We start from the raw sequence: 27,755 nt of genomic DNA, 5'->3' as shown, positions 1-27,755 counted from the left end.
TTTGACCTGAATTTGGCTTAGACGCTAAATCTATTTTGCAAAAGTGGATTGAGTATCAAATATTTTAATAACTTAAAAAATTAAATTTGCGTTATAACAAGATAGATTTAACAAACATGAAGCTTATACTATTTCCTGTTGAAAAATTTTATTCATGCAATAATCTTGCTTGTGTATCAGTTTGGCAATTAATGTTAGATGATTCTGTGATGACTTTTGACTACAGAATTAACCTTTAATTTTTAAATAATATGCATTATTAACAGTGGCCATTCTTTATAAAAGTCTGTGTGGTTATTTTATAGAAGTTTTTTTTTAACATTTTGAAAAATTTCAATCCTACAGAAAAGTTACAAGAATAGTACAATGAACACTTATATACTCCACTGAGATTTACCAAACTGTTAATATTTCCCAGATTTTTTGATGTAAATATATGAAGTACTATGAAATATAAGATGTATTGGGTATTGTTTGGGATGAAGGAATCTCAATTTAATACTCAAACCCAGAAGGGGAGGGTAGATATAGATAGTCCTGCAATGGACTTTATTCATTCTTGGTTACTTTCTGGGTAGTTTTCAGGTCTGTTAGAAACCTGTCAGTCAGAGTCATCCCACACCAGTGACTATTCTGCATTTTCAGTAACTATGTATGGCCTCTGTAGTAAGAATCTGTCTGCTCTCATATTCAGGGGTCAGTAGCAACATATTCATATTCCCAAAGTTTTAGCAGGATATAAGAACTGTGGTGTGTTTGATAAGGTTTGAAGAAAGGCCATCATCCATCTGTTCCAAGCCCATTATTCATTTCTACTGCCCACCCATTTCTCACAATTAATGTTAATAGAAAATCCAGTGAGACTTGACTGTTTAGCTATCAGTTAACCATTAACTATGGCTTTTTAAGTCTGTAAGGGTCAGTTCCTGAAGTCTCAAGATTATTAATAATTATTCAGCTCTGATGGAATTGAGATTATATTTGAGTCATTATATTATACTAATTTATTTATAATTTAAAGTGTTAGAGTTCTATTTATCTTCAAATTGCTGTTTCGTAACTGAAGCTTGGTCGCATAATGTAAAAAGCACTGTTGGATATAGTTTTCGTGTTATTTTGTAGAATAGTCTGTTTAATATTTTAAACTTAGCATTTTTTTATACTTTTAATGGACCAACTCAATACATGCTGTGCATTTCTTGAGGGCAACGATTTTTAAAGGCTTAACTTACATTTAAGCCATAATAGCCTAAAATCATTCATGTTTCCCATCCCAACACCATCCAATAAAAGGTATAATTACTCCCATCGTTAAGTCTATACTATGTTTATAACTTTAAAATGCATTTATGATGGCCTTCCCTATATTAAAGTTTCTTGGGGTTTGGTCTTATTTTTCTGACTACATATTAGGTTCCTTGAGAGCAGAGACAATGTTTTATTCTTACTGGGATTTTCTATAGTCTGTCATAATGATCTACATATAGTGTATAAAGGCACTTTGTTCTTTTTTTTAATACTTTGGCTGATTTTAATCTTAAACTAGAACATGTATAATTATGTTAATTTTTAATACATCTTCTAGGACAAACAGGAAAAGGAAACACCTACTGATCTCGTCCCTGTTAACCTACTACTAGAAGTGAAGAAGTTATTGAATGCAATTAATACTCTACCAAAAGGTGTGGTTCCTCATATCAAGAAGTTCTTACGAGAAGATTTTTCCTTCCAAACTATGCAGGTAAGATCATAATTTGTTCTTTGGGGTAGAAGTGCAGCGCCCTGTGTATGACTGTCTAGGGAAAACACACCGTGTTTCTTTACTCTCATACTACTACCACACTCACAGCACTTCTGACACTAGATGTGTGGGTCTGTTTGAAAAAAAGAAGAAAAAATAACCAGAATCATGAATTCATGAGTGAACATGAAAACATCCATACAAATTGCAGTCATCTATTTTGTCTGAGGGGGATTAAGAGGTACCAAGTTAGAGCTAAAAGATAAATAAGTCAAGGGGATGTCATGTACACATAGGGAATACAGTCAATAACATTTTAACAAGTTTGCATGGTGATGGACAGTAACTGGTCTTATTGCAGTGATTATTTCATAATGATGTCATAAGAAAAATATCACATCACTGTGTGTTGTACACTTGAAATATTATATGTTAATTATAAAATAAAAATTTTTTAAATTCCATAGACATCTAAAGGATAATACAGAGTTCCGCTACTTGCAGTGGCTACCTGAGTTGGTTTAGAGCAACCTTCCTTTGAGAAGAAATAGAAAAACAGGAGATGATCTTTCTTAGTAATGCTTATTTGTGCTTTCCTGGCAGATCACTTAATTCCACTAGGGACTGAGATGATTACAAACTTTATTTTTGTTCAGTGAAGAGGAGTCTATTAATGATTTACTCTTTGTTGCAAATACCAGCAGTGCCCTGCCCATACCCGTTGGTCCCTTGAATTCTTTCATTTCAGTATACTCTGAACAATTTCAGATTTTCAGTATCTACATTTCTATGCCTTTTCTTTTTGTCTGGAACTGCAGAAGGCTCATGGAAGTTTAGAGGTCCCAAGGAATTAATATCCCCCCCACACTTCAGGAAGCACTCAATTAATCAATAACCCTTGGGGGAGTTCCTGTTGTTTAGCTCAGCAGGTTAAGAACCCAACATAGTGTCCGTGAGGATGTGGATTTGATCCGTGGGCCTTGCATAGATCGCAGATGCATCTCCGGTCCTACATTGCTGTGGCATAGGCCTGTAGCTACAGCTCCAATTTGACTCTTCACATGGGAACTTCCATATGCCACAGGTATAGCCATAATAAGAAAAAAAAAAAAGCATTAGGAATTATTATATAAATATCCCAGTTCTCTCACCCCTTGAGTTAGATAATACTGGTTTCAATTTTTCAGTATTTTCCTGTTGTATTAAGCCTAGTCACTCACTGTGGATAACTAGCCTATTTTCTCTTCATTTATTCACTTCTCCACTCCCCTACCATTGTTCTCTGCATCTCTCAAATAAACTACTTGCATTCAAATCTTTGTGTTAGGGTCTGCTTCCAATTGGAATCAAAACAGACATTTTAGGAGTTCCTACTGTAGCTCAGTGGGTTAAGAACCCAACTAGTATCCATGAGAACATGAGTTCAATCCCTGACCTTGCTCAGTGGGAAAGGATCCTGTGTTGTTGCAAGACCTGATGTAGTTCCCAGATGCTGCTTGGATCTGGCATTGCTGTGGCTGTGATTTAGGCTGGCAGCTTTGATTTGACCCTTAGCCTGGGAACTTGCATATGCCTCAGGGTACAGCCCTAGAGAGTCAAATAAATAAATAAATAAATAAATAAACACCAAACAAATAAAAAAATCCCCCCAAAACAAAAACACACATTTTACTCTAAGGGTAAATTTCTTCAGGATCCCAACTAAAAGAATAAGGTATTTACCAGGGCCCCTTTCCTTTATACATCATATGCTCCAGTTTTCTTCAGAGCTCTGTAGATTTGCTGCAATCTCTAAGCTACAACTGAATACAGCAATTGTCTTAAGGAGAAAAGTGGCTCCAAAACTCAGTCTCATGTCTCTGGGCCTTCCGCCTCTCGCATGTTGGCTCCAGAGATTTTCAATGCCTTGGTAGCTTTCTGTTGCTTTCAAAACAAGTTTTTTTTTTCTTCATCCGGCTTTTTTTAGTTCTTATTGAGGGGATTGCTCTCAAACTACCTAAATTGTTTGGCAAAGGTAGATAGATTTCTTTGCCTGTTCAATGTAAGAGATATTGTTGAGTAAATGGTTGATATATGAGTCTGGAATTTAGGTGATAGCTCTGAGCCCAAACCATAAATTTGGATACTATCAGTTGTATGCTATTTAAAAAGATGACAGTGGATTACTTTTATGAGGAAATGTGTGCTGATAGAGAAGAGGTCCATTAAGTTGAGTGTTTCAGAAACTGAAGTAAAGTATTTAGGTTAGGAGAAAAACAGGAACGTATTATATACCGGAAATCAAGTTAATAAAGTGTAAACTTCCCACACAGATAATACATCATTAAACAAATAATGTAATTTAAAGCAGGCACTTGTGGGTATAAGACATTGGGAAATGGACACAAAGATAAGGCATAGCTATTCCTTACATTTCATCCATGTAAATAATGAACTGTGGTACATAATCAATTATATATTAATTTGGTTACAATTAGATGACAGCATAAGATGGTTTGCCCTGGTGTTGGTACTTTTAAAGCCAGCATTCCTATTACCAGAGGATCAGGACTGGAAGCAAGATTTTAGCTGTTAGTGAATGGAAAGTATGAGAATGAAGCAGAACTATGACTTTCCTCTGAAGTAGGAGCAGACATTGCCAACCCTTTGGCAAATATAGGAATGCTTTTTAGTGTTTTGAGGAAAGAGTTACAAAGAAGATTTGTCAAACTACTTAAAAACAAATATGAGAACAGTTTTATCTAGGTCACATGAATTTTTTAAAAATCATATTTATTCTCCAGTTTTCTACAATGAGCATGTATTATTTTTATAATAAAAATAAACATATTTGTTTAACTTAAGGAAATTTTCAACCAAATTATTTTCCACAGAGAGAAGTTGCAGCCAACACCCAGAATGGGGAGGAAATTGTTCCTGCTTTGACTTTACGTTTCTTAATAACACAACTGGAAGCAGCACTTAGGAATATTCAAGCTACTAATTATACTGTAAGTGTTTTCTTTTTAAAAGTCTGAAATAATGGACTTGTATAACGTTTTTCAATGAGAGAACATGCATGCTTATTTTAAGGTATAGACCAATTCGTACTTTCCTCATTTGCCTTTAGAGAAAGATACACATAAATTGATTTCTCCCCTGTATCTTATACTTTATTATGACTGCATCTCTTTAATGAGCCCATTCTAATTCTCTTTACTGCAATGAAATTGTTCATCTTAAATAGAAACTTGAACTAGTAAAAATAGGCTTTCCCAATTAGAAATGCAGAGTCATTTCTCCTTTTTTTCCTCCTAATTATTAGTCAGCTCCTCTTTCTACTGATATTTCTATATTTGTAAAAAATGGAATGTCTATCATCTGTCATTAAGTAATCACGTGAGGTAAAATTGACAAGACATTTTCAAGATCAAATGATACTTCTTTTTTTTTTTTTTGGTCTTTTCTGGGGCCGCACCCATGGCACATGGAAGTTCCTAGGCTAGGAGTCCAATCAGAGTTGCAGCAGTGGGCCTATGCCAGAGCCACAGCAACTCGGGATCCAAGCCGAGTCTGTGACCCACACCACAGCTCATGGCAACGCTGGATCCTTAACCCACTGAATGAGGCCAGGTATCGAACACACAACCTCATGGTTCCTAGTCAGATTCATTAACCACTGAGCCACGACAGGAACTCCAAATGATACTTTAGAAATAAATAGACAAATCTGAAAAGTAAATATTGCATCAAAAATAATAACCAAGGAGTTCCCATAGTAGTGCAGCGGAAATGAGTTTGACTAGGAACCATGAGGTTACAGGTTTGATCCCTGGCCTCACTCAGCGAGTTAAGGGTCTGGCATTGCCATGAACTGTGACGTAGGTCTCAGACGCGGCTCAGATCTTGTGTTGCCATGGCTGTGGTATAGGCCAGCAGCTATAGCTCTGATTATATCCCTAGCCTGGGAACCTCCATATGCCACAAAGCACACATACACACAAAATAATGACCAATAGTACAGGACATAAAAGGAAAAATCAGTTCTTTGAATAATTTTGATCAGTAAACTATGTTTTGCACACATGTAGAAGATGGACTAGTGTTACATTCAAGAAAGGACTACCCAGGCATTAAACAAAGTAGCCTAAGATACCACCTCCCATATTATGGTAGTGTGTAGAGAGATGGAAAAGTCATCCTATAAGACTCAAGACAGGTTCTAAGAGGTGATGTATATCACCCTAAAGGAATTCTAGATGGAGTCAAAAGAGGGACAAAGAAAAGGGAGTTTGGATCAACATGTAATCCCAGGGACTTCTGGGATGCTGTAGACCTGCTATTTCTCCCACTGACTAGGTTGTTAAGCAGTGAAATAAATCATTATAAAATTAACATTAACAAATGCCTACTGCTTAGCCTTCTCTACTTAGGCATTACTTCAAAGATCAGTCTTGTACTAAGAATAGAAAAGTTTCCTCTCCTGTTGGTAATGTGAGCAGAATTAGAATTGTCATAATCAGAGCAGCCTGCTGCTATATCCAAAGGGCTCTCCCTGTTCCTCAGAGCCAGTGAGGAGAGGCAAGACAACCTTTTAGGAAGTGGCAGTAGGGTGAGGGGTTGGGGACAGCTACCAGTAACATCTCTATATCCATTAGTTCCACTACCTACAATAATCTCCGTTAATGGGGAGAAGGTAGGGAAGAAAGGGCGGGGCATTTAGGTTAGAAGTGTACCATTTTCATCTTTAAATTCTTTATGTTCTACTTCTAATTATAGCATTACCACTATTCTGTATCTGGTTCTTAAATGCTTTTTGTTTAGAATTGTATTGGCCAAAGGTTTTGTTGTATCATTTGTGAAGCTAATTTTTAAAAGTTACAAAATAGTAGTTCATATGTTGGCTCTATAATAGACACTACTCTAAGTACTTTGGAAGGATTAAATTACCTACTCTTCACAAGCAAGCCATCTCATTATTCCCATTTTACAGGTTAGAAACTGAGGCATGGGGGTTAAATAATTTGCTTAATTCATTAAGTAGTAAGTAGTGTACAAACCATGTAGTCTTGGCTTAAGAACCTCTGCAGAGATAGGAATTTTAAGATGGAAACCAATTAGATATTACAGGGAGTTTGTGCTTATAAACTCACATATGAGAACAGCTACACATGTTTGTTTCTGTTGGTATCAATTTGAGCCCAAGCTCCTAACCTTAGCCAAATAAATATACACCGTTGGACATAAAAAGTATGCTAGGTGAGAGAATAGTTAGTTTAGTATAAAAAGAATGTGTATATTCTGTAGGTGCTTAGCATCCTTATGCACCTGAAAAAAAAATCTTGATTTTAGTATGGGAAAATCTCAGTGTAAAAAACTAACATGGCAAAAGATATGATTATACTCTTTAGTCAGTCTTGAATTTATGAACAGAATAAACTATTTAACATTTTACTTTGAGATAATCTTAAGAAGCACAGAAGTTGCAAAAATACAACTGTACAATGCAAAAGTATAAGGAGGCCCTGGTGTACTCTTCAATTAGCTTCATCTGATAGTTACATCTACGTAACAATTAATCAATACCAGGAAGTTGACATTGGTACAGTAGGTATTGTGTCAGGGCTCTCCAAGACCCCCATGTCCAGAAGGACTCATGGGACTCAGTATGAAGTTATACTCATGCTGAGATTTATTACAATGACATAGTAAAGATAGAACCCAGACCATAAGGGTTGAAACAGAGGCAGCATCTAAAGGAATCCATCTTCAGGTTTCCTTACGTTTTCTCCCTTCCATGAGGGGGTCACACAGAGTACATACCTTGTTCCTCCCTCCACAACAAAAATGCAGCAACTTGTGTGTATGTTATGTTTCTGTCCATTCGAGAATCAGTGCTCAAGATTTTTAGTGGGGTTAGATATGTAGGGACCCTCTGCCTAACATGTATCAAAATTCTAGACTCCCAGAAGATATTTCCAGGTGTGCAGCATAAATCGTATCCTTGGCACAGTCTAGCACAGTAAGCATCCCCTGTCAGAGAACAGTGGGAACACTCTTGAAATCCAGGTTTACAGATATCAGCCAAGGGTCAGACTTGCAAGTGTGCCTTTTAAGGATAGTATTCTCAGACCAGATATGGTAAGTTTTTACACAAAGTGTGTATAGTTCTGTGCCATTTTATCACAAGTGTATATGTTTTAACCACTACTGCAATCAGGATAAAAGAACTATTTCATCACCACAAAAATCTACTACTTTATAGTCACATGAACCCTTTACCTTTCCCACTTGCCTTAATCCCTAATCTATTCTCCATCTATAATTGGCATAGACCATTTTTAAATGAAGGAAATAGTCATGTGTTTTAATTTTCATTAAGAAAGTGATAAGGAAGCATCTTATCATTGTTAAAACTGTTAAACCCCACACATGGACAATAAAAGACTTTTATTGTTTAAGCTGGTTGGTAGATACTTGGGTGCTTGTTATATTATCATCTAAAGTGTCCCTATACCTAAAATATTATATAATGAAAGAAAGCAAAAGAGAATTAGAATTTTTTGGAAAGTTTTAGTATAACAAATCTTGATGACATTTGCTTTCATTTTCTTTTATCAAATTCTAAGGTTCTATTTCAAGATTATTGACTTTCTTCTGGGTCAAGTTATTAAATACATCTAAAATACATTCTCTATAGTGATTGTGAGATAATAGATAATATAATGATAATTTTAACTATTTTTAATAGTTACTAAATAGGTTTAGGATATTTAATTAAACTTTCTATACTGAAAAATAGCTTAATCTAATAATCAACTAAAATATATTTTATCTTTTTAGGCACATCAGATTGATATTGGTTATTATTTGACATTACTATTTTTGTATGGAGTAGCACTCACTGAAAGAGGGAAGAAAGAGGTATGTAGCATGTGCTATTTGCCCATTATAAATCTCTTCACAAACACTGACTTCATTTTAACAAATTAAAGTGTTGATTTTTTAAAATTCTCTATAAATTGAAACCTTTCAGTGACATTTCTGTCATATACTTAAAATGTAATTATTGTGAAATTAAAAATATTGATGGGGAAACAACATTTGCTTATATCTTTGAAATATTTTTTAATTTATTTTTTTAATTGTTATTTCCCCAATACAATTTTTTTTCTACTATACAGCATGGTGAACCAGTTATACATATATGTATGCATTCTATTTTCTTACATTATCATACTCCATCATAAATGACTAGACATAGTTCTCAGTGCTACACGGCAGGATCTCATTGCAAATCCAATCCAAAGGCAATAGTTTGCATTTATTATCCCCAAGCTCCCAATCCACCCAACTCGCTCCCCCTTGGCAACCATTTATCATTTATAAAACAGAAAATTGCTTAGCTTCTTTCACTTATACATTTTAATCCATTTTATATTATAGTTTAATCTCTCTGGTCTTTATCTTACCCTTTTTGTAAAATATGAGTTTTACCTCAAATTCTTTGTCAAAGTAATGTGCAAAAAGTAAAAATCTGGACATCACCTAGGTGATTTCTAAGGATACTTACAAATTTAACATTATTTTTTTCTTATTTTTAATGATTTCTCGTTTGCAGTCTTGATCTCTTTTACTTTTTGTTTCTCCAGATTTATGCTCTCTGTTTTGTTTCATAAATACATAAATCTGACTTGTTAATTAGGTAAAGTAGAATTTATAAGCTCCAATCTGAAAACGTTTCTGTTTTAAATAATTTCACACAATGCTAATTATAGTGTGATGTGCTAGAGAATATTTTAAAATGAGGCCATGTAGCATTTTTTTTCTCAGGGAGATCAGGACTCTTATGCTTGTTTTAATCATGATAACTGAAATCAGTTATAATAAATAACTGATTCTGGAGTTCCCATGGTGGTACAGTGGTTAACGAATCTGACTAGGAACCATGAGGTTGCAGGTTCGATCCCTGCCCTTGCTCAGTGGGTTAAGGATCCGGTGTTGCTGTGAGCTGTGGTGTAGGTCACAGATGCGGCTCGGATCCTGCGTTGCTGTGGCTCTGGCAAAGGCCAGTGGCTGCAGCTCTGATTAGACCCCTAGCCTGGGAACCTCCATATGCCGTGGGAGTGGCCCTAGAAAAGGCAAAATATAAATAAATAAACAAACAAACAAACTGATTCTGACTTTTACTTCTAAATCTATATTGTTTATGATCAAGGTGATTCTTCCCCAAAAGAGACTACATGTGTGGTCAAAAAGTCATTTCCTATTTGAAAAATAACAAAGATTTGTGCTCCAATTAGAATTAAAAATTAGGAAGAATTGTAAAGATCTGTGTTCCCATAGTCTTCCAAAGAGCCCTTATTTTAGCTGGTAAAAATTGTCAGTTTTAAATATAAAAATTATTTTAGTGTTCACCTTGTTTTTTTGTTTTTGTTATTGTTTTTGTTGTTTTTTAATTACTCAAGGAATTTATTACATTTATAGTTGTACAATGATCATCACAATCCAATTTTATAGAATTTCCTTCCCACAACCCCAGTGCATCCCCCCACCCCCCAAACTGTCTCCTCCAGAGACCATAAGTTTTTCAATGTCTGTGAGTCAGTGTCTGTTCTGCAAAGAAATTCATTCTGTCCTTTTTTCAGATTCCACATGTCAATGAAAGCATTTGATGTTGATGTCTCATTGTATGGCTGACTTCACTTAGCATGATAATTTCTAGGTCCATCCATGTTGCTAAAAATGCCAGTATTTCGTTCCTTTTAAAGGCTAAGTAATATTCCATTGTGTATATGTACCACATCTTCTTGATCCACTCTTCTGTTGATGGACATTTAGATTGTTTCCATGTCTTGGCTATTGAAAATAGTGCTGCAGTGAACATCAGAGTACATGTGTTTTTTGTGAGTCATGGTTTTCTCTGGATAGATGCCCAGGAGTAGGATTGCTGGATCAAATGTAGTTCTATTTTTAGTTTTCTGAGGAATCTCCATACTGTTTTCTACAGTGGTTGCACCAATTTACAATCCCACCAACAGTGTATTAGGGTATTAGGGTTCCTTTTTCTCCACATTCTCTCCAGCACTTATTGTTTGTAGACTATTTGATGATGGCCATTCTGGCTGGTGTAAGGTGGTACCTCATAGTGGTTTTGATTGGCATTTCTCTAATAATGAGTGATGTTGAACATCTTTTCATGTGTTTTTTGGCCATCTGTATATCTTCTTTGGAGAATTGTCTGTTTAGATCTTCTGCCATTTTTTGATGGGGTTCTTTTTTTGGTATTGAGAAGTAGGAGGTATTTATAAATTTTAGAGATTAATCCCTTGTCAGTCGATTCACTTGCAAAGATTTTCTCCCATTCTGTGGGTTGTCTTTTTGTGTTGTTTAGGGTTTCCTTTGCTGTGCAGAAACTTTGAAGTTTGATTAGGTCCCATTTGTTAATTTTTGCTTTTACTGTCATTACTCTAATAGGTGGATCTGAGAAGATGTTGCTGTCTTTTGTGTCAGAGAGTGTTTGGCCTATGTTTTCCTCTAAGAGTTTGATAGTGTCTGGTCTTATACTTAGGCCTTTAATCCATTTGGAGTTTATTTTTGTGTATGGTGTTAGGGAATGTTCTAATTTCATTCTTTTCCATGTGGCTGTCCAGTTTTCCCAGCACCACTTATTGAACAAGCTGTCCTTTCTCCATTGTCTATTCTTGCCTCCCTTATCATAGATCAGTTGGCTGTAGGTGCGTGGATTTAATTCTGGACTTTCTATCCTGTTCCACTGATCTATATTTCTGTCTTTGTGCCAGTACCATATGGCTTTGATGATTGTTGCTTTGTAGTATAGTCTGAAGTTAGAGAGCCCGATTCCTCCAGCTCCATTTTTCTTTTTCAGGATGTCGTTGGCTATTCTGTGTCTTTTGTGCTTCCAAACAAACTTTATTTTGTTCAAGTTCTGTGAAAAATGTCCTTGGTAATTTGATAGGGATTGCATTGAATCTGTAGATTGCCTTGGATAGTATAGTCATTTTGACAATATTAACTCTTCTAATCCAAGAGCATGGTATATCTTTCCATCTATTTGTGTCATCTTTGATTTCTTTCATCATTGTCTTATAGTTTTCAGAGTATAGGTCTTTTGTCTCTTTAGGTAGGTTTACACCTAGGTATTTTATTCTTTTGGATGTGATGGTAAACGGGATTGCTTCCCTAATTTCTCTTAGTGTTCACTTTGAAACATTGGTTAAAAATCTTAAGTCCTTTTGTAAATAACTATTTTGAACACTGAATACATTATCCATGTGATCATATGCAGAGATGCTAGGATTAGAGATGTGACTAAATGACCAAAATGACTGGATCAATATTAAAGCTGTCCTCATTTCTCCATTTGAAAAATAATTGTTTACTGGAAAAGAAAAAAAGCCTTTTGCATCAGCCAAACTTAGTTTTATGTTACTACAGGATTATATAGAAGCTGAGAATAAATTTCTGGTGATGAAGATGGTGATCCAAGAAAATGAAATTTGTGAAAACTTTATGTCTTTAGTTTATTTTGGACGTGGTTTGCTTCGATGTGCTCAGAAGAGGTAAGGATTTCAATTAATGGGCAGATCTTACCTGTCAATTTTCAGCATTATGAAATGGGAATAAAGTGTGCATAGTATATCAGGGATCATGATATTTGTGCTCTACTGATTCTTTTCCTCATCACTGATTCTATGGATAATTTCTTTAATGTACTTGAGAGTATTAAATATCAACCTTAACAGTCCATGACAATAAAAAGCAGTATAGATTAGGTATTAGTAACATAGGCTTTGGAGTCTGACAGACCTGGGTTCAAACACATTTTCTGCCACTTACCTACTATATGTCTTAAAGGAAATTTAATGTTGCTAAGCCTTATCTTTGGAACTAATAATAGTACCCACTTCATAAGGTGATTAACATAGTGCCCAGGACACAAAAATGCTATTCTTAATAAATAATTAATTGTTGTATTTGTTAATATTATCACCACTTGGAATAGGTATTTTAAGGTATAAATGAACCTATAACACATTAAAAGGGTCAAAATGCTGAGTTTGGGAGTATCGGGTATTACATATTTAGTGAAATTATATAGGGGAATATATATGGATTATCTGTCCCCTTCCCATATGGAGATCCTTAGCCATTTGTAGCATCATTGATTCATTTTATTTGCTAAACATTCATCATATTTTAGAGACTAGTCTAGGTATTGGAGATGAAATTGCTTACAAAATAGACAGTTCTTGTCCTTATTTAGCTAACAGTATAGTGAATGTTATAGGCCTTAATCAAATAATGAGTTATATAAATAATTAATTGTGAAATGTGATAAAATGCAATGCAAGAAAATGTAATGAACAATTAAAGCCTTTATTGGAACCCTGATATATTTCTGGGAATCAGAAGTCTCCTTGGGGAAATAATGTTTGTCTAAGATCTGAAGGATGAATTTGCCAAAATTTACTTATGCAAATCCTTATGAAGGATTACTGCTGGACCCAACCATTGGATCCCTAAAAGCATCACTTATGTGGTAGTTCGTTGATTCTTCGTAAGGTTGATCTTCTATCCTCTGGCATGCTTATTCTTTACTATCCAGAAGACTTCCTGCTTCCTATTTGTTAGCATGATGTCATCAATATGGTTGGCCTGTTTTTCAGAATATCAGGATGATCAAAATCCCCTTAGTCTATATTGCAGAGAGAATTAACATAGCTTTGAGACAAGACAAAGAATCCGTACTTCTGTCCTTCCTTCAGATAGATGAACTACTGTTTATTTTCTTTATTGATAGGCATTGGAAAGAATCCATTTTTCAAATTATTGGCACTAGAAATCCCAGTCATTTGGCAGCATTGTTTACTTTCATCTGTGGCCTGTAGAGAACAGCCACCACTCAAAGATGCAGATGTCCTTCTCACCCTATATTTCTTACTGCATTAATGATAGAATATCCTCTGGGCCTTTCCAGGGAACATTGTCTAGTAGTAGATTCTCTGGTCTTATGTAGTCCATCTTCTACCACCCTGAGTTTTCTTTAATACTCTGCCAGGAAATTTTCAACATTTCCACTTCAATTACTAGAGGCCTTTATTGTGTCCAAGCTTCAAGTAATCTTCTCAGCAGTATGTTAGGACAGCCTTCAGGTATTCTTACTAGGAATTATGGAAAAATTGCCCCATATCAATGTACAGTTCCCTATCCAGCTATATATTTGCCTATTGGCTCAGCACTCTTTAAGATCCACTCCCAGACATGCTCCTGGCCAGTACATACTAGTCAAGTTCTGCAGTGCTTATGGCAAATAAGCTTTCTTCCTTAGTTTTTCCACTTGGGCTTGCCTATACCTGATCTTTAGATTGTTTTGTCTATAGGCAATGAGTAGAAATAGGGGAGGATCTTGGGAAGGAAGAGCATCGTCTTTTGAGACATGTACCTCAGATGATATTTTTAAATGGTCTACTCGTTCCCTGATGGTATAGTAGTCCTGCTAAGGCTATGATTTTGGTTTTTGCTATTGTTCTACCCTTGTGGTTGAATAGTGGGCCTCATTTTCAGCATTGTTCACTTTTATGTTTAGAATTGGTTAGGGTTCTTCAAATGTTACCATAGAGGCCTTTAGCTTTCACAGAATATCCTCAGTTGATAGTAGTGGTCCTGTTGTATTTGGTTTCTTTTGCAGTTTGTTCTACTTTGTGATTAAATCTGGGCCTGATTTTCAGCACAGATTATCTTTATGGCTGTAGGATATGACAGTCTCTTTAAATGCTACCCATAGAGGGCTTTATCTTTCATTGTGTCCTGAGTCAATCTTTGGCTGACCTGTCCCTGTCATTCTCTTTCTTCAAGGCTTCCAAGACAGTAAACAAAAGCCAACCAACTCTACAATCCCTTTAGTTACCATGGCCCCCATACTGTTCAAGCTTGAGCTACTACATAATCTATTGCCTCCCCTTCCACCTGTATTTCATCCCAATCTACCACAGGTGAGAGTCCCAGTATTTGTATTTCTATAGCATGCCAGAGGTTATATCACCATCCTACTTACTACAAAAAAAAAAAAAAAAAAAAAAAGAGTTGCTGGTTATCTTATTAGTAAACTACCTAGTTACAGAGTCCCATTCAAACTAATCTTATTTTAAAATGCCTTACAGATATAATGGAGGACTACTAGAATTTCATAAAAGCTTACAAGAGATAGGAGATACAGATGATCATTGGTTTGACATAGATCCGACAGAAGATGAAGATCTACCTACAACTTTTAAAGTAAGAAATTGAGAATAACATTTAATCTGTGACTAACAGAATCACCTTTGATAAAATGCAGTTTATGCTCACTATGCCATTAAATAGCAAACATTTTTTTATTGGACATTAGCTTTTGGTATAAGAAACAATAATTCTATTATCTAGTGGAGAATGTATGATTCAACAAATGGAAAGAAGTGAGGTGAATGTGTTAGCATTTGCAAATAACAAGAAGATTAAAAGTTGTATTAGTTCAGTACTTCACATGGCTAGAGCTAAATGTAATAGCTAACTGCTTTTTTAAAAAATTAACCATTATTTTGTTGTTGATTTAAACTGTAAAGTAGTAAATGCTCACTTCACTAAACCTGAAAAATATAAAAATGCCAAAGATAAAACTAAAATTCATCCACATATTTCTTCAAATGGAGAAACCATTGTTAGTATTTTCACTTATGTCTTTCCATACACATGTATATAAACACTCATACGTTTTATTTTTAGTAAATTGGCATGCTATTATATGTGTTGATTGGTAGTATGAAAATATATATTATTGTGATTTTCCTAGCACGTAGATCATTATACAGAATAATTTTTTCATAATACTGTCATAAAATAGTGTTTTAATTTGCTTAACCAGTTCCCTGCTATTGAGCATTTAGTTTATCCTAAAATTCAAGCTTTTCACTGTTACGGAAAGTGGTCTTTTTATATTTCTCACATCATTCCCTTAGTATAAAGTTCTAAAGGTGGAATTGTGAAGTGTTCATATACTCGTAAAGTTGTTCATATATTTATACCCACGTTTACTCCCAGAAACTTTGTATGAGTTTGTGTTCTTTTTTTTTTTTTAGAGCCACATCTGCAGCATATGGAGGTTCCCAGGCTAAGGGTCAAATTGGAGCTGTAGCTGCTGGCCTACACCTACACCATAGCTCATGGCAATGCTGGATCCTTAATGAGCAAGGCCAGGGATTGAACCCACATTCTCATGGGTACTAGTCGGGTTCTTTACTACTGAGCCACGATGGGAACTCCCCAGTTTGTATTCTTAAGAAAGAGTGTAAGAGCTTCTATTTCTCAACACTGCCTGGGTATTTTTTTATCTTTTGGTTAATTTTTACTCCTCTAATAAGCCATATTGGTCACTTTTTATTTGTTTAAGATGAAAATAGCTACACCAGATTTCTCTTGGTTAGCATTTACATGATATATCTTCTTCCAACTTTTTCTTTAAACCTTTCTGGATCCTTATATTTTAGCTGACTTTAAGGCCAAATGCATTCTTCAAAATAAAGAGAGACGTTTCATAAAAATAAAAAATTCAATTTTCTAGAAAGCTACAACTCAAAATTTGTATAAACCTAATAATACAGCCTCAAAATACTTGGACAAAAACTGGTAGAACTAAAAAGAGAAATAGAAAACTTCCTAGTCACAGTGGAATGTTTTAAAATATCTATCTTTGTAATCAACAGAATAAGCAGATATCTTTGGCATTTGCCAGCATAATTGTATGACTTTTAAGTTTGATTTAATAAAGTCACAATTTTATAATTTTTTTAAAAATATTGAACTTCTGTGTTTACCTGTAGTGACCCCTACTTGGTCTTGGTTGTTCTCTTTTTCCTTCTCCCTGTAAGTTATTTTCTTTCTTATTCAAACTTCCATAGTGAATTTTTACTTTGTGCAAAATAATACATGTATGTAGTTTGTCAAATATTAAAAGACATAGAAATTAATGGTCTGTGGTTCATCTACTCTAACTGTAGTTCCTAACTATAGGTAACTTCTTTCAACCCTTTAGGCATTTTCATTTGATATTTACTCCTATTTTTAAAAAAGCTGTATTGCGATTTAAAAAATTTCTCCATGTTAGATATTCGCTTTTGACTTCCCACTTTAGAAGATGAGGGTTTAGTAGTTCTCTTATACATCTCCTTCACACACACACACACGCGCTTCCCTTTCCCTATCCTAGTTATAATTTTTTTACTAAATTGGCCTTAGGGCTTCCTTTTACTCTACTCCTGGGGAAACCCTTCACCTTCCTCCTGTGTAGATCCTCTATTTCTTGGATCTCAAGTTTTCCTCCTTCTAGTTATACTTACTTGTTTTGGTGGTGCAGCTCATCCAGGAGCTTCCTGGAAAAGAGTACTTGCTTAGGACATAAATTTTTTAAGATCATTCAAGTGTTAAAATAATTTATCCTTTGTATACTTTATTTATATTTTGCCTGAGGATAGAACTGTAGGTTGAAAATCATTTTCCTTCCGTTTTTTGTTTTTTGTTTGTCTTTTTATTGTTTTTTATTTTTTTATTTTTTTTATTTTTTGCCTTTTCTAGGGCCGCTCCCACAGCATATGGAGGTTCCTGGGCTAGGGGTCTAATCGGAGCTGTAGCCACCAGCCTACACCACAGCCACAGCAACGTGGGATCTGAGCCGTATCTGCGACCTACAACACTACTCAGGACAATGCCAGATCCTTAACCCACTGAGCAAGGCCAGGGATCGAACCCACAACCTCATGGTCCCTAGTCAGATTTGTTAACCACTGAGCCACAATGGGAGCTCCTTCCTTCAGTTTTTAAAGTTATGTTTCTATTATCTTCTAGCTTCCAATAGTAGTACTTTTGAGAAATTTGATAGTGTTATGAATCTAAATCTTTTGCTTATAACTTATTTCATTTTTTTCTTTCTGGGAATTTTTAGGATATTCTGTCTATCCCTAGTGTTCTGAGTATATGTTTTTTGTTCTGGGACATTTTCTTTCTTATTTGATGATTTCTTCTTCATTTTCTCTTTTATTTGAAATGTTTATTGGAAGATACTTAACATCCTGGACTGAGTTTCTCATTTTCTTATTTCTTTGCTAATTTTTATTTATTGTCATTTTGTTCTACTTTCTAGATTTTAACTTGATCTTTCTGCCTAGAGCTAATATTCAGCCAGTATATACTAGTGCTATCATATTAGGTGTTATAATGTTAAAATATTTGCATACTGTTTGCACAATAGTTGCTGCTTCAAATATAGTTCAGTAAAAAGCCATCATTCCAACTGCCCTGGACTTCCCTCCAGCCTTCTCTCCCCATACAACTATAAAATCCAATAACTAAAGGTTTTAATGTCAAATAGAATAGAGTGCTTCCATCCTCCTCTGGCTCTAGGCCAGCATGCTCTTAACCTTTATAATTGGTGTCTATGCCTGTTAGCCCGCCAAAAGTCCTACTCCCAGACATTGTGATTAATTTTTGAAGGAAACTTAGAGGACTGGCCTGTACACTTTATCTGGCACTGAGGACTTCCAGGTGACTACCATCAGAGACCTGCTCTGCCCTAATTTCTCTTATCCTCATGTGTCTCCTTAGATGAACCAACCTGTTGGGGGAGGATAGTCCTCCTGGAGATGCTGGCCCCCCTAGCAGGTCCATTTCCCATTGTAGGTTATTATTTTCAACTTTACCCTTCTATTGAATTTTTTTTCTTTTCTTTTTCTTTTTTCTCAAGTTTTCTCGAAGTATAGTTAATTTACAGGGCTGTGATAATTTCCACTATATAACAAAGTGACCCAGTCATACATATGCACATATCCATTCTCTCTCAGATTATTCTCCCATGTAGATTGTCACAGAATATTGGGTAGAGTTCTCTGCCTCTACATAACAGGTCCCTTTTGGCCAATTGTTGCATATACCTGTGTTCATATGCCATTCCCAAACCCCCAGTCCATCCCTCCCAAACTCCCAACTCCTGTCCACTTTGGTAATCATATGTTTTTCAAAGTCTGTGAGTCTATTTCTGTTCTGAAAATAAGTTCATTTGTATCATTTTTTTGAAGATTCTATGTATAGGTGATAGCATATGATATTTGTCTTTCACTGCCTGACAAACTTCACTTAGTATGATAGTTTCTATGTCCATCTATGTTGCTGCAAATGGCATTATTTCATTCTATTTTATGGTTGAGTAATATTCCATTATACAAATGTACCACATCTTTATCCATTCCTCTGTTGATGGACATTTAGGTTGCTTCCATTTCTTGGCTATTGTAAACAGTGCTGCCATGAACATTGGAGTGCATGTATCTTTTCAAATTACGTCTTTCTCTGGATAGATGCACAGTAGGATTGCTGGATCTTATGGTAGTTCAATTTTTAGTTTTTTGAGGAACCTCCATACTGTTTTCTGTAGTGGTTGCACCTGTGTACATTCCTACCAACAGTGTAAGAGGATTCCCTTTTCTCCACGCTCTCTCTGGCATTTATTATTTCTAGACTTTTTGATGATGACCATTTTGGCTGGTGTAAGATGGAATCTCATAGTACTTTTGATTGTATTTCTCTAATAATTAGTGATGTTGAGCATCTTTTCATGTGTTTTTTGGCCATTGTTATGTCTTCTTTGGAGAAATGTCTATTTAGATTTCTGCCCATTTTTTGATTGAGTTGTTTGTTTTTTTTAGTATTGAGCTGCAGGAGGTGTTTGAATATTTTGGAGATTAATCCCTTGTTAGTCACTTCATTTGCAAATATTTTCTTCCATTCTATGGTTGTCTTTTGTTTTGTTTATGGTTTCCTTTGCTGTGCAAAAACCTTTAGGTTTAACCATGTTCCATAGTTTATTTTTGTTTTTATTTTCATTACTCTAGGAGGTGTATCTGAGAAAGTATTGTTGCATTTTAAGTCAGAGAGTGTTTGGCTTATGTTTTCCTCTAAGAGTTTCATAGTATCCAGTCTTACATTTAGGTCTTTAGTCCATTTTGAAGTTATTTTTGTGTATGGTGTTAGAGAATGTTCTAATATCATTCTTTTGCATGTAGCCATCCAGTTTTCCCAGCACCACTTATTGAAGAGACTATATATTCTTGCCTCCTTTGTCATAGATTATGGGTGGGTTTATTTCTGGGCTTTCTATCCTGTTCCACTGATCTATATTTCTGTTTTTGTGCCAGTACCATATTGTTTTGATGAATGTAGCTTTTGTAGTGTAGTCTGAACTCAGGAAGCCTAATTCCTCCAGCTCCATTTTTTCTTTCTCAGGATGTCTTTGGCTATTCAGGGTCTTTTGTATTTCTGAACAAATTTTAAAGTATCTTGTTCCAGTTCTGTGAAAAATACCATCAGTAATTTGATAGGGATTGAATTGAATCTATAGATTGCCTTGGGTACTAAGAGAGAAATTGATAGCAATACAAGCCTACCTTGGAAAACAAAAATCTCAAATAAATAACCTAACTTTGCACCTAAAGCAACTACAGAATGAAGAACAAACAAAACCTAAAGTTAGCAGAAGGAAAGAAATCAGAGCAGAAATAAATGAAATGTGAACAAAGAAAACAGTAGAAAAGATCAATGAAACTAAAAGCTGGTTCTTTGAAAAGATCAATAAAATTGATAAACCCTTAGCCAGACTCATCAAGAAAAAAAGAGAGAGGACTCAAATCAAAATTAGTAATGAAAAAGAAGTTACAACTGACATCATAGAAATACAAAGGATCACAAGTGACTACTATAACCAACTATATGACAATAAAATATAAAACCTTGAAGAAATGGACAAATTCTTAGAAAGATACAATCTTCCAAGATTAAACTAGGATGAAATAGAAAAGATGAACAGACCAGTCACAAGTACTGAAATTGAAATTGTGATTAAAAAACTTCCAACAAACCTAAGTCCAAGACCAGACGGCTTCACAGGCAAATTCTATCATAAATTTAGAGAAGAGTTAACACCTATCCTTTTGAAACTATTCCAAAAAATTGCAGAGGAACACTCCCAAACTCATTCTATGAGGGCACCATCACCCTCATACCAACACCAGACAAAGATACCACAAAAAAAGAAAATCATAGGCCAGTATCATCGATGAACATAGATACAAAAAATTGTCAACAAAATACCAGGAAAATGAATCAGCAATACATTAAAAGGATCATACAGCATGAGCAAGTGGGATTTATCTCAAGGATGCAAGGATTTATTAATATCTGCAAATCAATCAGTGTGATACACCACGTTAACAAACTGAAGAATAAAAACCATATGATTCTCTCAATACATGCAGAGAAAGCTTTTGACAAAATCCAACACCCATTTCTGATAAAAACCCTCCAGAAAGTGGTTATAGAGGGAATCTATCTCAACGTAATAGTGGCTATATATGACAAACCCATAGCTAATGTCATACTCAATGGTGAAAAGCTGAGATCAATAAGATCAGGAACAAGACAAGGATGTCCATTCTCGCCACTTCTATTCAACATACTTTTGGAAGTCCTAGCCATCACAGTCAGATAAAAAAAAAAAAGAAAAGAAAAGGAATCCAAATTGGAAAGGAAGAAGTAAAACTATCACTGTTTGCAGATGACCTGATACTGTACCTAGAAAATCCTAAAGATGAAACCAGAAAACTGTTAGAGCTCATCAATATATTTGGTAAGGTTGCAAGATACAAAATTAATACACAGAAATCAACTGCATTTCAATATACTAACAATGAAAGATCAGAAAGAGAAATTAGGGAAACAATCCCATTTACCATCACATCCAAAAGAATAAAATACCTAGGAATAAACCTACCTAAAGAGACAAAGACCTGTACTCTGAAAACTATAAGATACTGATGAAAGAAATCAAAGATGACACAAACAGATGAAAAGATTGGAAGAATCAATATTGAATTTTTAATTTTAATGATTATTTCAGCTATCATCTACTAAGAGTTTTCTTGTTATGAGTGTTCCTTTCTTTTTTTAATAACATTTTTCCTTTTTTCATTCATAATATATTATAGGTAAGTGTTAGAGGTAAATTTTAGCCAGATCATATCATTTTAAGCAACGTAAGTGCTCAGACTCTATCTTGAGGGTAATGTGAAACCCTCTAAAACTTTTAAATGATGGGTTGATATAATCGAATTATATTAAAATATGAGTTATAGAATTTAGGACTTTGATAAGTTTCTGTGTTTACAATAGGGAGGAATTAAGAAAGTAAAAAAAGCTAATAAAGTAGTTACAAATTGTAGTTAGTGTTCTAAGGAAAAAGAAGGGACTGGGATGGAGAACACACAGATGCACATACATATACCTGCAAATACCATATTTGTCTCTATGTATATTTGCACAGATGCCTTTGTGTCTACTTGTAGTGGTTAGGAAAGGCCTCTCTGGGAGGTGATATTTAAGTTGGTAGCAGAAGGTTGAGAATGGAACTACCTCTGTAAAGAGTAGGGGAAGAGCATTCAAGGTAAATGGAATTGAGTGTAGACTTGAAGAGCAAGTTTGAGGAATGAAAATATAAAATAATGTCTAAATTTTAGAGTGAGTGATGCTCTAGATGAATTTGAAGAGATGGAGACGAGTTGGCTAGATATACTAGGTTCAGATTCTGCAGGTTCTGCAGAACATTCCAGTGCGGATTCCGGGTTTTGTTTTAGGTATGGGAAGCCAGGGAAGGGTTTTAATCAAGGAACTGACATGATCTTGGGCTTCTTTAGAGAGTGCTTTGGAGCACAGTGGGAGGAGAAGAGGGAGACTGGTTAGACAGTTGTTACAGATAGTAATCTAGGTAAGACGTAGAGTGGTAACAGTGGAGAAAGAATTAGAATAGTTTGTGATATATTTTGGAAGAAGACTCAATGGCACTTGCTAATATACTGCATCAAAAGGGTGATGATGGAATAATTTTGCAAGATTACTGGCTTGAAGCTGAATAGATTGTGGTAGATGCGATTGATATAACTCACATGAGGATTTAGGATTAACCTGCTAAAATCACTGCTGTGTCCTTAACATTCTTAACAGCCTGGCACATAATAGGCATTCAGTAAATATTTGTAGACTGTATAAATAACAATTACTGGGGCAGAAGATGAGGAGTAAAGAGGTTTGGTAAAAGAATAAATAGGTTAATATTGAACTGTTAAGTGTTAGATATGTGAAACCACAATTATATATATTTTTTCTGTTTTTTTTTTTTTTTTAGCATCTTCACTTGACTGTTGGCTATCCTGACAGGCTATAATACTTTCATATTGATAGGTCCTTGAATCTGTCTCCTTTATTTCTCTCTTATTTTGATATATTAAATTTTCTTTGTCTTTTTATTTTACTTTTTTTTGCTTTTTTTTTTTTTTTTTTTTTTTTGCTTTTTTAGGGCTGCACCCGCAGCATATGGAGGTTCCCAGGCTAGGGGTCTAATCAGAGCTGCAGCCGCCAGCCTATGCCAGAGCCACAGCAATGCGGAATCCAAGCCACATCTGGGAGCTACACCACAGCTCATGGCAATGCTGGATCCTTAATCCACTGAGTGAGGCCAGAGATCGAACCCGCAACCTCATGGTTCCTAGTTGGATTTGTTAACCACTGAGCCATGACGGGAACTCCTGATATTTTAAATTTTATTGTTGAGTTGGTCAGAACATTTTTATCCTTCATAAAATTCTAAATACCATTGAACAAATGTTATGAATGCTGATATGATTCAAAAAATAATATATAGAGGCATATTTATCATGTCATACACCCCCGATATTTATGGGATATATCCCTCTAAAGGATAATATTAATGACCTGTTTAATTTAGACTTGATGATACATTTCACAAGCCTTTGATAAGCATTTTAAAATACAGAAATTGCATTCCAAGTTGTAACTCAGAACACTGAGGAGATATTTCTGTACCTAACTTCTCCCCATTCTGGCTGGGTGGCCTGTTGGACCACTACAGTAGTCTCATTGCCAACATGGTGTCCTGGGGGCCATTTCCAGCAAGGACTCTCCTAGGTCTTCAGTGATTTGTTGTATCTCTGTCTTTAATCAGAGCAAGTAATTCTTTTTTTTTTGCCTTTTTCTAGGGCCGCTTCCCATGGCATATGGAGATTCCCAGGTTGGGGGTCTAGTTGGAGATTTGGAGCTGTAGCTGCCGGCCTATGCCAGAGCCACAGCAATCAGGATCCGAGCCACATCTGCGACCTACACCACAGCTCACAGCAATGCCAGATCCTTTACTGAGCAAGGCCAGTGATCGAACCCGCAACCTCATGGTTCCTGGTCAGATTCATTAACCACTGCACCACGACGGAAACTCCCAGAGCAAGTAATTCTTGATAGAGGCATGTTAGGTGTTATGCTGTGTGTTAGAATGGTGAATAGACATATAGCTCCGAATATAGACTTTTCCTTTCTCCATGTTTGTATTCAATTAGAAATCCAGTATTTCTTGTTTGGGGCCTTTCTATATATTGCTGACTTTCAGTGAGAGAAATAGGTTCTGTAACTATTTTTTAAAAAAACATATACAACATCTTCAAAAAAAGATATGAAATGGATGTATCACTTAAAGTAAGATATTGAAAGTGTTATAGTCTTTTTATTACTAATTCATGAGATTTATTTTTATTTTTAAAATTTAGGATCTTCTTAATAATTTCATCAAGACAACTGAGGGTAATATAATGAAGCAGACCATTTGCAGTTATCTGGATTGTGAGCGATCTTGCGAAGCTGACATTTTGAAGAACAGCAATTATAAGGTACTATAATTATCAATTAACTAAGTATTTTAAAAACATAATTGTAAAATTAAACATAGATAAAAATTATTATATTATGCCATAGAATATTGCATAAAAATGGTGCCTATTTTAATTACAGTAATAATGTAGCAGAGGAGTTGTTTCAGGATCTCCAAGAGCTTAGATACATAGTGATCAGGAATAATTTATATCCTATGAGTCAATAAAAGACTGACTTGTTTTTGCTAAGGTTTTTTTAATATCCACAGGTCTCTGAAGTTATAATAAGTATTCCCACAATCATATAGTAGAAGTTCTCTAAAATATTCTTTACAGTTAGAAATGCTTTAGGTTGAGCATATTAGCATTTTACTAAGGAGAAAGCTTATCACTCCTCAGAATTACATTACTAAGTAAGGATCATTATTCGATGGACCTTGAGTGGGGCACACATACATAAAGCCAGCTTTGACTTGAAGAAATACAACAAAGTACTTCAAGTCTAGTTTTCTCTGGATCTATCAGAATAAGACTATGAAAAATCACAAGATAGGATGAGATGTGACAATCAGTGCAAATCTGACACCACTTCTATAAGATAATGGTAATCTGAATTAAAAGGCATATTGTATACAGCAAACAGGGTAGATGGGGAGGAGGAGAAAGCCAAGATCTATTCATCAGGATAAAACAGGTATTGGGGGAGTTCACGTTGTGGCTCGGAGAGTTAAGAACTTGACATAGTGTCCGTGAGGATGTGGCTTCAATTCCTGGCTTCACTCAGTGGGTTAAGAATCTGGCATCACCACAAGCTGTGGCATAGATCAAAGATGTGGCTCAGATATGGTGTTGCCATGGCTGTGGCACAGGCAGCAGCTGTGGCTCTGATTTCAACCCTAGCCTGGGAACTTCCATATGTCGCAGGTGTGGCCATAAAAAGAAAAAAAAAAAGACAGGCATGGGAAAGTGTGGGCCTGGGGAAGTGGTAGTCCTTAGGGCAAGGCAAGGTGAATCCTGGTTTAGGACACATGGTGATAAGGTCCTATGGTTTTCCCCAGGGGGCATCATGGTTGCAATCAAATGGATAGCATGTAGCAGCAGGATGTCCTGACCACAAAATTTATGCTTTTTTTGTCATTTAAGCAGCATACCTATTTGAAGGCAGCAGGATTATAATTCCCAGGGAGGGCACACTGGGAAAGACAAGAAATCTATACTTTGGGGATAATACAGTGGCTCTGGAGCATTTTTAGCACCAAGACAGCAAAAGATCTGGTGATTGATGACAAAGGAGTTTTTGAGAATAATAGTGTGGAATTGGGGCTGAAGGAAAAGGGAAATGTAAAAATGGAGGTGATATAGGGAAGAAACAGCATGTTACTCTACAAAGGTCATTCACTGGGTTTCTGATATTTTGTTGTATACAGCTAAGTTATTCAAATTTTGCCTTTTTTTCTGTCTTTAATGATGTAAAAATGACATGACTTATATAGTCCTTTGATTACCAGTGATCCATTGATAATTTTTATTTTATTTTATTTATTCATTTTTGTCTTTTGAGGACTGTACCCGTGGCTTATGGAGGTTCCCAGGCTAGGAGTCTAATCTGAGCTGTTGCTGCCGGCCTATGTCAGAACCACAGCAATGTCAGATCCGAGCCGAATCTGTGACCTACACCACAGCTCACGGCAAGGCTGGATCCTTAACCCACTGAGCAAGGCCAGGGATCGAACCCTCAACCTCATGGTTCCTAGTCAGATTCGTTTCTGCTTTGCTGCAATGGGAACTCCTGTTGATAAATTTTAAATGCCATGTAAAACTCATCTAGTTACAGAATAATTTAAAAAGCGACTTAAAGTGGTATTTTCTATATCTACATGGATTATTATTTCTATATCAACAGCTTTTATTACTTTTCAGGGATTTTTTCAGTTAATGTGCAGTAAAAGCTGCTGTGTTTACTTCCATAAAATTTGTTGGAAAAAATTCAAGAATTTAAAATATCCAGGTGAAAATGATCAGGTACTATATTTTTCCTTAAAAACTTTACTACAGCATTTCCTGCATTACCCTTTCCTCCTGTTTCTTCCTTCCTCTTCATTCTTCATGTTTACATCCTTACCCTTTTCTCTCCCTCCATTTTTCTTTTTTTTTCTTTTTTTCTTTTTCTTTTCTAGAGCTGCACCCATGACATATGGAGGTTCCCAGGCTAGGGGTCCAATCAGAGCTGTAGCCACTGGCCTATGCCAGAGCCACAGTAATGCGGGATCCAAACCGCATCTGTGACCTACACCACAGCTCACGGCAACACCGGATCCTTAACCCACTGAGCAAAGCCAGGGATCAAACCCGCAACCTCATGGTTCCTAGTCGGATTTGTTAACCACTGAGCCATGAAGGGAACTCCATTTTTCTTTCCCTGTCCTCTTTGATGCTTTTCTCCTCACTTTGTTATCATCACCATTTATTAAACAGGTTTTTGTAGGAAACACTCTGCTAATTGCTTTGCTTATTGAGTTCTGTTAATTTTTTCTCTTCCTTTTAGAAGTTTATACTCTTAAGAATAGAAGTAGTGATGTATATATTCACACGAGGGACATAGAATTGCTTAATAAAAAGACAGGACAACTATACAACTTTAAGGATAGTTTCTATGTGAAGGGTAGAGAACAGTAGTGAATTTTATAGTCTTAAAAATATATTTGTATTATTTATATTTGCCTAAAGTCATATTAACTAAATGAATTGTTTTAATACTAAAAGTAGAAATCCAAAACCCAATTCGATATTAATTACTCATTAGTGAGCCAATGGCCATTAGTTGTGTCTATAATGTTTGGTTCTAGAGTGTTTACATTGTGCAAACAATAGAAGACACTTGTGGTAAAGTAGGAAGAACATTGTATATGGTTGCGAGATCTGAGTTCAAATCCAGATTGAGCCAATTACTGCTTTTTTTTTACACTAGGCTGAAACTCGTTTTTCTAAGCCATTAAGTGATAATAGTAGTACCTACTTCATAAGGTTGTGAGGATTAACAGATAAAACAGGTGAGCTTGCATTGTACATCGTAAAAATCACTATATAAGACATTATTAAGCATTTTTTAGGCAGTGTGAAAATACTTTTCACTTTCTTTGACTGTCAGGGCATTCAGTATTGCTCAACTTTAGAAAGAGAAGGAAAAGAAAACTAAGTAACTTAACCAGAGGAAATAGCAAGGT

General features: G+C 35.4%; 1 protein-coding gene across 13 annotated transcripts in view; it reads left to right on the top strand.

The window, feature by feature from the left end:
* DZIP3 (DAZ interacting zinc finger protein 3) overlaps positions 1 to 27,755 on the top strand; it is a 137,388-nt gene that overhangs the window by 31,514 nt on the left and 78,119 nt on the right. For all 13 annotated transcript variants that reach the window (XM_021070424.1, XM_021070425.1, XM_021070418.1 and 10 more), the window contains exons 4-10: positions 1,586 to 1,741; positions 4,615 to 4,731; positions 8,564 to 8,644; positions 12,179 to 12,303; positions 14,905 to 15,019; positions 24,430 to 24,549; positions 26,452 to 26,553. In XM_021070424.1, coding sequence (XP_020926083.1) covers positions 1,586 to 1,741; positions 4,615 to 4,731; positions 8,564 to 8,644; positions 12,179 to 12,303; positions 14,905 to 15,019; positions 24,430 to 24,549; positions 26,452 to 26,553 — 816 coding nt within the window. The remainder of the gene's footprint in view (positions 1 to 1,585; positions 1,742 to 4,614; positions 4,732 to 8,563; positions 8,645 to 12,178; positions 12,304 to 14,904; positions 15,020 to 24,429; positions 24,550 to 26,451; positions 26,554 to 27,755) is intronic.

Source organism: Sus scrofa, chromosome 13 (assembly GCF_000003025.6).
Source record: "Sus scrofa isolate TJ Tabasco breed Duroc chromosome 13, Sscrofa11.1, whole genome shotgun sequence".
In the NCBI taxonomy this organism is placed as follows: Eukaryota; Metazoa; Chordata; class Mammalia; order Artiodactyla; family Suidae; genus Sus; species Sus scrofa.
Note: the sequence above shows the minus strand (reverse complement) of the source record. Positions and strands in the feature narration are given on the sequence as shown.